General features: G+C 38.7%; 1 protein-coding gene across 1 annotated transcript; it reads left to right on the top strand.

Annotated features, from left to right (window-relative positions):
* The first annotated feature begins 2,158 nt into the window (after window positions 1-2,158).
* LOC134804573 (uncharacterized) lies at window positions 2,159-5,078 on the top strand. Its single transcript, XM_063777682.1, has 2 exons — window positions 2,159-2,425; window positions 4,523-5,078. Exons 1-2 carry the CDS (start codon window positions 2,287-2,289, stop codon window positions 5,065-5,067), a joined length of 684 nt encoding a protein of 227 aa, XP_063633752.1. The 5' UTR covers window positions 2,159-2,286; the 3' UTR covers window positions 5,068-5,078.
* Window positions 5,079-10,592: the final 5,514 nt, after the last annotated feature.

The raw sequence follows: 10,592 nt of genomic DNA, 5'->3' as shown, positions 1-10,592 counted from the left end.
CTAACCAATCTCTTGAAAATAAAGTTTTATTTCATTTTCACGATTGATTGCAATGAGCTCTCAAGATTTAAATTTTATCTATTAGAAAACGACACTGACAGACAGTTTAAGCAAAAAACAATACCGATTTAGAGGTGAAAATGTATTTTCTGACTTTTTCATATAAAATCACAAAATTGAATATTTTTACTTTTAATGTGACACACAATCAATTTTTCTGAGCACATATGAAAGAAATTCTGTCATTCAAATGAAATAAATCCTAAAACCCCAACTAAATACTATATTTAACCCCTTATGCCACTTTAAACTTACATAACAATAACAGTATTTGCTCCATACATTTACGAAAAGGTACCTTATGGAAATAAATCTAATAATACACCACTACAAAATATCAATCATATTATAGTTTATCTTTTATGAATAGAAAATATTAATTTACATTAAACTGCCCCCAATTTAATTAGTTCTTCGTCATAATAATCTTAAAAAAGACCAATAATTTGTATGTAATGAAAAGGTACCTTGTGGTCAAGTTACATGATGAGGCATGATGATGATGGAACAGTTAGGATAAACTAATAATATTTTGGGGTTAAGATGGTATAAATCGTCTATTTCTTATCAATAATATATTTCGGTTGCTATTGAAGATAAGCGGCATTGAGGTTCAATGACCTCAGATATTCCATAAGGTAATGCGTCGGGTATTGGCATTTTTCAGCAAACCAATGGCTGATTTACTGCATGCGACCAAACCAAATGAAGATTATTCTAGTTAAGAAAGACTTGACGAGAGTAACTTTGGTATAATAGCAGTCTACTTGGATTTGTGATGTCGGTCTATGTACGGTTATAATATTTGCGAGGCGCCCCAACCAGAACTGAAATTATCAAATTAATTTTGCAGAATGCTAATACAGCTCTCTACCAAACTTCTTTTCCCGTATTGACTAGTTTTTTTGGGAATTTTCAATCTTTTTTCCATAAGGTACCTTTTCTACTAAACTCTGAGACGACATTACTAGGCTTATAACTAACTTATAACAAAAATAAAAACAGGTAAACAAACGTTACGCATTAAGGTTTCAGATCACACAATAAAAAAAAAATGAGCATTTTTTCACCTCTTTACAAAACATTTAATATCTCCGAAACTAGAAACCCTCATAAGGTACCTTTTCCCGTGGAACGTCACAAATATTCTTGGACAAACTTCGTGCGTGAATATTGTTGTAAAAAAAAATATAAGGCCTGGGCAAAGTACATTTTAAAAGGTATTGTATATGTTATTATATAGCATGATATTTTATTTACATAAATTGGTGCTTATAAAATCTAAAGAACCAAAACTGAAAGACCGATGCTTTTGGACAAGACAGGTTACAGTAAAAAGTGCTACTCTTTATTTTTTATAAATATAAGTATTAAATTTAATTAAAAACAATGACTTGGCCTCGATAAACATTGTTTTAGTTTATCGAGATACATTTTTGTTTCATATGAAAAAGAGCAAATAAACATACATTCAATTCAAAAACTCGATGACAGGTTAAGATGCCACTATTTTGAGAATCTTGAGAATTTTGAGAATGAGAAGATTATTATTACTAATAATAGAAGTTCTACAAAATTACTTGCAAAATTAGTATCCGCACATGATTGCAATACGACTTCGGATCTTCATCGGCTATTTCCCTCAGCAATGTTTTCGAGGCTCCAAATAAATTTCTTCTTGCGATCCACGGTCGCAGCCACTACCGACGACGCTTTCTTTGCATCTCGTTTGTTAAAATATTTATTACATGATCACAGATTAAATTTATACCAAGACGCACAACTTCATTCGACGCCATAGTGAAAGAAAAGAAAAAAATTATAATCTTTCCAGCAGCCGTGTGAACGTGAAATGAAAGGAAAATGAAACATTCACTCGAGTAAACATTCATCCGAGTGAACCGTCTGATCCCACCTTAAGTACCTCAACCTACTGAACCCTACCAGGAATCACAAACGGAGCTTGTATAGCGACATTTTAAAATAAGATTCACAGGGACTACTAAGGAGCCATAACCTGCTTGTAGTTTATTGTGTAGAAACCGGTTTACACTCAACAAGTACAATTGAAAGAACATGGGTGGTGAGAACTGGTCGGCGGGGCGGGGAACGGTCCCGCGCGAGGCGGCGCGAGGCCGCGCCGGCGGCGCGCGTCCGGCCGGGCCAGTCTGGGCCCGCTAGCGTCTCGTTGACGACGTACTTACACGTTTCAGACAATAAACAGACATGGAAGCCTTCATAGAAAGCGTCCGCGCTCAACCCTGTCTTTGGAACCCACTGCACCCTGACTACAGAGAAATACATATGAAAGACGAAGCCTGGCAATGCGTCGTAGACCAAAACAACGATTCTTCTATCCCTAACAGTGAGTTCATAAAATGAGTCTTTGCGAGCGAGCATGAAACTATTGTCTATAAATGTCTGCAGTTGCATCTTATTGTCACTACTTACTCTTTCGTAGATACAGTCTCGGATTTTAATTGTTGAGCCATTTAGGGTTCAAGTTCAAGCTAATTCATTTGGTTGTCAATTACTATCGTATGAAATGTCCAATGTAAACCCCTGGAGGTACATATTTATATAAGAGAAGCGGGAACTAGCCTCAGGCATATTTTTTTAAATTACCGGAAAATTTACGTAGGTATACCTACAAATGTTGTGCATAATTCCGTACCATCGTATTTTCACGGTAACGTACGAACATGTCTTGCTATTTCAGTCGGTCTCAGTACTAAAAGTACTAAGGTTGACTGAAGTAGCATGACAAATACGAACGTTTCCGAAAACATACGATGGTAAAGTATTTTTCTCAAAAATGGACGGCAAAGTCGACTTTTCCGTTTAGAAAATAGGTCGCGAAGCGCGTAGTTTATGGTCAGTCAAAAATTAAAAAGTTAAAAACATTGCAGTCACGATTTTGGGACTGCAATGTTGCATACAAATTCCATTATTTGTCGAGTTCCAAACTTTTTAAAACTTGAAATGGCCATATCAAATGAAGGCACAGGCCCATTAAACAGCCAAACAGATGATTAGTACCGCGACTATTTAGCTGTCTCAAATAGGTTGACGTATTTTCGGCAGAAATATACACTTCTATTTATTTATTAAAAAAATAAAAAGGCGGCAAAGCTAATTTTTTCAATTGTTTCTACTTTTTTCTGTGAAAATATATACGTAAGAACGTTGCTTTTGTAAAATATTTCTATGATATTTATATTTCTTGCACCATTTTTGAGAAAAGCACTATATATGACTAATGTACTAAAGTAAATGTAGGATCTGTCTGTACGCGTGACATTGTTGTCAATTTGGTCAATTTGTCTGCATGTTTGGGGCCTCTACTCACCTCACCGATAATTGCATGCGATTTGCGTTACATTGCGGCATTTGTCAGAACGTCGTCGAACGTCACGTCGCTCAAAAAATCGCGGGTAGTCATTCGTCCCTCTAATTATTATTTTTTGGCAAGTTATTGTCTCTTTTCCAGGCCGCGCCAGTCTACTTACAAGGTTTTTTTTTTTAATCCTATATATTCCATTTAATCCAGTTTTAATGATTACTTACTTTAAAGACAAGTCACATTCCCGAGAGTAATTTGAACCTTATTTTAAGGGCCGGTACAGACGGACGGACTGCAACTTGTATGGGAACTGCACTCCGACGTCGCAGTTTCCATACAAATTGCAGACGGGTTGCAGTACGTCTGTATCGGCCCTAAATCGGAATTCTAAAATTGAAATAATATTGGCGCGTATCTGGTATTAGTTAAATCGTGCTATGCCTGGAAAAGCCTGCACTCTGTGGTTGCAGTACGCATGTATCCTGTATCGGCCCTAAATCGGAATTCTAAAATGTTTGTCTAAACTTATTTAGATAACTACACGTAAAATCATCATTACAGTCAATTAAAGTAACTATTCAAAAGCAATTTCAGATTTTTCTTTTGTTTCGGTTGGCATGGCGTTAGTAAGTGTCAAAAAACCGACCGAAATCACTGACGACCACTTGCCGTTTGCGCACCATGATAGACAACTGATAGCCAGTCGTTCGCCATTGTATTTTAACCATGTATGTACATTTTAATAGCGATGGCTTGTCATGGACCATCCTTGACCACTGTGTAGTACTGGGGCCTTTTGACAGGGGTGCGAAACTCCTGACTTCGGCCAAACTCGGCTCCGCTCGGCTCAGCATTGCTCCGAGCAATTATTAGGGTTGGCACCACTTGACTTCCTTTTGCGTGCACGACCACAGATAAGATAATCACTTGAATTTTGACAACCCTAAATAGCCGAAAGGGATAGTGCCATATATTAGAAAGGGATAGTATGATTCGACCCTGAACCGCTATCAAACTTCGGTTTTGTAGGAAGTTTCCTTTCTGTACGGTAGTACTATTATTTATTCTGTGCTTTTGATGAATAAGGCTAAATAAATTATTTTTTATGGTTTGTTTCAGTAACAATTGCAAAATCAGAATGGAAGAAACTGCGAGATAACCACCGAGACGCTTTAAAACGGGCCAAGCTAGGAAAGAATAAATTACTTCCGGCTCAGATAACCACTTGGAAGTACGCTAAACACATGCAATTCCTCGAACCACATATGAAGTATCGTATTACGGAGCATATTGACATGGAACCTATAAGTGACAGTGGATCGAAGCGACAGCGAGATGTGAGCGCGCCCTCTCCTAGTACGGAGCTCAGCACGGCAGCGCCGCCTGCCAAACGGCGGTGCCCCGACCGCGCCATAGACTCAGACCCCGCACCCAGTTATCGAAAAGATCCCGATGCTTTAGAATCCTTCTTCAACTGTATTCTCAAGAGTACAAGAGAAATGCCACCTTGGATGCAAACCCAAGTAAAGAAGAATATATTTGCAGTAATAATAGACGCGGAGGAACAGCTATCGTCTCGTCAGACAGGATCGCCCGACCAAAGCTGCGAAGATCTTCCGAGGGAAAACAAGATTAAGTGTGAAGTAATCACTGACGATTACTGAAGCAATTAGGAGGAAGGTATACCTGGGTTAGTTTTTGGCGCGCTCTTTGCATTTCGGTTAGCATTCCGAGGGCGGATTGTGACGTGCGAGGGGCGGTGCGCCATATTCAGCGTGAATCGTGGTCTCGCTGATAAAAGCGACGCGGTCACTAAATCTTCAGCGATCTTATCGCCCTGCCTTTGTTCTGTATTTACAAATAAAATTGATTAGTGATGAATATGTATTTTTGTACACTTTGTCGCAGATCTTTTAGAGTTTATTTACCATTATCGCCACGGGCCTGAGAAGACGCAAGGATGGATCCGGCGGAGAATGCCGCCGCTGCTCCCGCAAGCCGAACCGCGTAGCTCACCTTGGCGGGGAACACGTGCCTAAGCTCAGGCATAACCGACTTTGAATGCCAGTCATCCATTATATTTAGACCGCCATTAGTGTCGCGACGAGTCTGTTTTGTGGCAAGCAACGTACTTAGTGGTTATTTAATTAATCACTACACCTTATAAAAACAAAGGCTCCCCGCCGCGTCTGTCTGTTTGTGTGTACCTATGTATGTTCGCGTCGTTCGTGATAAACTCAAAAAGTACTGAACGGATTCCATTCGGTTTTCTTTTCACCTATCAATAGCTCGGAGTAAATATCTATGGAGCGGCCATTAACAGGCGTTCCCCTCTGCAAAAAGTCCGCGGCCGCCGGTCAAGGAGGTTATATAAAACTAGTTGCCACACGTCATACGCCATTCAGCAAACGTCAGTCTAAGCGGAATGATAGGAGCCGAAAATGCCGAATTGCAGCGTTTTCTCGTTCAAAATGAGATCGAAAACGTCTAGTCTACAAAAAGAACACGTTTCTTATCATATGTAGGTACTATTACATCTAAATATTATCAAATAGTGCATTAACTTTGCAAATAACTAAAAAACATTGTCAATCTGACAGTGATACCAGTGATATGGTATTAGATCTAATTTAGGGTAATTCTAAAGAAGACTTTCTAAATATTATTTAGGTACGAGTAGAATTTCTAATAGGAAATGTTATGCGAAACTCTGCGTAGGGGGCGCGACTACCACAATCCATCACAATCTGGGGGTCCGCCACGGAACAAGAAATATTAAATTTCGTTATCTAACCTCTCTATCACTATTGCATATTTGAGCGATAAAGAGAAAAGAGAAAATTTACTAGCTAGCTTAGTGCTACACTCTGGCGGCAGAACATTGCAGTAATACGCCCTATTTGCGTTGCTTTTTGTTATATAATTAGGGCGAGCGAAGCGAGCCCTATCACTATTCGACAATCTATGCATTCTTGTGGTACACTTTACGGAAAAACTATCGCACTGTTAGGATTGAGACTTAACATAGTAATTTATATTCATGTCTAGATGTGTTATCAAACATAAAAATATCATTATATAAACAAAAAATAAATAAATGGGTAAATAATGTGTATTACTAATAACGCCATCTGTTGGACTAATGTTAGTTATTTCTTTTTCTAGCAGATGGCGTTAGTAGTGACAAGGTAAAAGGTTGTTCCGTTAAAATGCGCTGGGTTTTTGTGGCTCAATATAATTGGGTATTTGACTACCTATACTAGTCAAATGAGTTTCTTTTTTCGAACTGTCAAAACGATTTGCTACTATGGAATTTATATGAAACACTAGCATGTGACGCCACAAGCAAATGACCTACTCTTTATAGTTGTTATCGGGTTTTAAAATAGAAATTGTGACTAAAAATAACTGCTATCAACCTTTCTCTATTAATCTTCTGGTGCTTTATTTCTTGCATGGTGTAAAGTAATTTATCTTAAGTACAGTCAAATACCCTATTAGTAGGTAATCATAATTAATTATGGGTGTAATTTAATACGTGACTATATATTTTTTGATTGAATCGATAATCGTTTTTACTACTATGGCGGTTAAAATCACACGTGATTGATTTCGAAATTGCGGCAGTAATACAGTTGGCAGTAATATCGCAGTCGGCAGCAGTATTGCAGCGCGATATTACTGTCTTACTGTTTCAAATGCCAAAATCGCTGCCAGGGTTTTTGACATTCGAGGCAATAATGTAGTCGGCAGTAATATTGCAGTCAGCAGCAGTATTGTCGAAATCGATATCGCTGCCAGGATTTTTGATATCTGCGGTAGTAATGCAGTCGGCAGTAATATTGCTGTTGGCAGCAGTATTGCAGCGCGATAGTACTGCCTTATATAATGTTTCTACTGCCAAAATTGATGTCGCTGCCAGGGTTTTTGACATTTGCGGTAGTAATGCAGTCGGCAGTAATATCGCTGTTGGCAGCAGTATTGCAGGGCGATAGTACTGCCTTACTGTTTCAAATGCCAAAATCGATGTCGCTGCCAGGGTTTTTGACATTTGCGGTAGTAATGCAGTCGGCAGTAATGTCGCAGTCGGCAGCAGTATTGCAGCGCGATATTACTGCCTTACTGTTTCAAAAGACAAAATCAATGTCACTGCCAGGGTTTATGACATTTGCGACAGTAATGTAGTCTGCAGTAATATTGCAATCGGCAGCAGTATTGCAGCGCGACATTACTACCTTACTGTTGCAAATGTCAAAATTTATGTCGCTGCCAGTATTATTGACATTTGCAGTAATATAGTCGGCACTAATATCGCAGTCGGCAGCAGTATTGCAGCGCGATATTACTGCCTTATCGTTTCAAATGTCAAAATCGATGTCGCTTTCCACTCTGGACGACCGGCTAAAGCAAGACAGAGGCAGAGGGCCCTTTTTATCCACCCTTCTATCGGGTGGCAGAACTTCCCACTTCCCAGGAGCCGTGGGAATGTTTCTTCCCAACAGCTCTCCACAAGCTGCCCTGCGTTGACTGATTGTACTGGTCCATCAGCAAGCGATGGGGTTGTCACATCGCTACTCCCATATTCATGTCTACCGGTCAAGAAGCTATAGGTGCTCCGGACATTTATAAGGCTTGCTCGGAGTTAAACTATTAAATATAAGTACCTCTTGATATAATATAATACAAACACTCTTGATATAATATAATACAAAATGATTTGGGGTATTAATTATTTATAGAAGCCCTTATATCATATCATATCATTTATAGAGTTCCATACCTTAAAAGGAAAAATACGGAACCCTTATAGGATCACTTTTGTTGTCCGTCCGTCTGTCTACTAAGACCTTTTATCTCGGGAACGCGTGGATGTATCGAGTTGAAATTAAAATAACTTAGGTCCTAAAAGCTGTGAAAAATGTAAACTTCTAAGAGTTGTAAGTGATCGGAAAAAAAGATACGGCCGTTTATGCCGCAAAAAAATTATATTTCGAAACTCTCAAAGGAATCAAAATGTACCTTATTAAGGGGCCCACTGACGGACTTCGCCGGATGATATCAGCCGGTCAGTTAAACGCATAATTTGACAGCTCCGAACAACTGACAGGTTGATATCGTCCGGCGAACTGGTAATCTGTGGGCCCCCTTAAGTATGGTAATTCCACTAATTCCCGTTGATCTAGAATTTCTAGAACTATGAAATTTGGCAAGTAATATCGTCACTACAAGTACTGGGAAAATATTTGAAAACTATTTTTTTTGTAAATAAATTAATAAATACGTTAAATTTGTACGGGACCCTCGGCGGGCGAGTCCGACTCGCACTTGTCCGGTTTTTTAAGATGAATCTCTTATTAAAAACTACCTTAGTAATTAAATATAACTATATAGGTAGAAAAATTCCGCGAGCCCTTACAAAGCTCTGCTTTTTGCTAGTTTATGTAACACATTATTTTTATATAACACCTTAGTTTCATATCAACCTAATCTATTTAATCAAATAAATAGATCTATAAGAATAAAGAAAAGGGGGACGGGGGATCAAAAAGTAGTCGAAAACATCTAGCGTGATTTGTGCACAACCCCTAAATAACGTAAAATTACCGATAGACTATTTTTTGATAATAAATTTTTCCTTTAGTTTCTACATATAGCTGGTCAAGCAGATCTTGTCAGTAGAAAAAGGCGGCAAATTTGAAAAATGTAGGCGGGAAGGGATATCGTCCCATAGAAAATTTGAATTTCGCGCCTTTTTTACTGACAAGATTTGCTTGACCAGCTGTATATTTTTATTTAACATGTCAAATATTTTATTAATTTAAGGTATTTACGGCTGTCACTTTCCATAAATAGGCACTTTTAATTTATTACTCTGGTATCACCGTACCAATATTAGTGATGGGACACTATAAACACCAATATCGGTAAAATCGATATAAACATAATGAATAATATACAGATGGTCATGATGCCTAGCGAACACCAGCCATATCGTACAAACCTCAAGGAGTGATATTCCTAGGCAGATTATGATCTGCCTAGTAATAATAACTGTTGGCTTCGGCCCCACGTACGCCTCCCAAAGGTCCGGGACCCCATGGTCCCGAGATATGGAACAGACATACAAATAATAATAATAATAATAACAGCCACTGGGTAGAAAGCGGCGCACACCTCTCGACACCCCTGAGCCGCTCACACCGGTGTTGCCCTTGAGCCATCCTAGATGTCGCTTTTTGTGGGGGCCCATCTTGTGAGGGCGAGTCACCGTCTGCCGGAAATAAAATTGCATACCGTTTTATTAGGCAGGCGTCCGGTTTTTTACCCCATAGCTCAGTTCTTAGTCCATCGCTTTCACCCAATAACCTAGTTCATTTTAGATTCCATCAACTCTCAATAGTCCTTACACCCTAGCGGGTGCTGCCTCTGCGTGCGTCCCATGACACGGGCAAGGGCAGCCTCCGCTCGGTGTACCCCTTACATTTCATTAAAGTGTCAAAAGGGCCTCTACGTGTTGGCTTCGGCTCCGCGCACGCCTCCCAAAGGTCCGGAACACCATTGTTCCGTGATGGGAAAGACATACAAATAATAATAATATTCTTTATTGTGCACAATGAAAACATGATTAAATACAGCAAATTAACATAAATAAAAAACTAAGCAACAACAGGCGGTCTTATCGCTAAAGAGCGATCTCTTCCAGACAACCTTCAGGTAGTAGAAATTATCGAAGGGAAGAAATAAGTATAAGGGTAGCAAAAATAAATGAAATGCAAGATCAGGAAAAAAAAAACAGCACAACTAAATATATAACAATATGAATACATACATTAAAGAGATATATAAATAAATAAATATATAAATAAATAAATAAATAAATACATATATACATACATATATCACACAACACAGAATCAGACAGACAGACAGAATCTAATTATTAATCACCAGCCATATCGTGCTAACTTCAAGGTGTGATATTCCTAAGCAGATCGTGAAACGCCGGCATGTCATGTTCTGACTAGTGATCACTAGCCATACCGTGCAAACCTCAACATTTAGGCATATCGAATAAGTAGGATGTCCTACATTTTAGCAAATGATAACCATTGAAATGGCTTGACAGCCTACTTATAGTACGTGTTTGGGTAGCGTATGATTTTAGTACCTACCTAGCACCTACGCATTC

The sequence above is a fragment of the Cydia splendana genome, chromosome Z (assembly GCF_910591565.1).
Source record: "Cydia splendana chromosome Z, ilCydSple1.2, whole genome shotgun sequence".
NCBI classification, from domain to species: domain Eukaryota; kingdom Metazoa; phylum Arthropoda; class Insecta; order Lepidoptera; family Tortricidae; genus Cydia; species Cydia splendana.
This window is presented reverse-complemented; position numbering and strand designations above follow the sequence as displayed.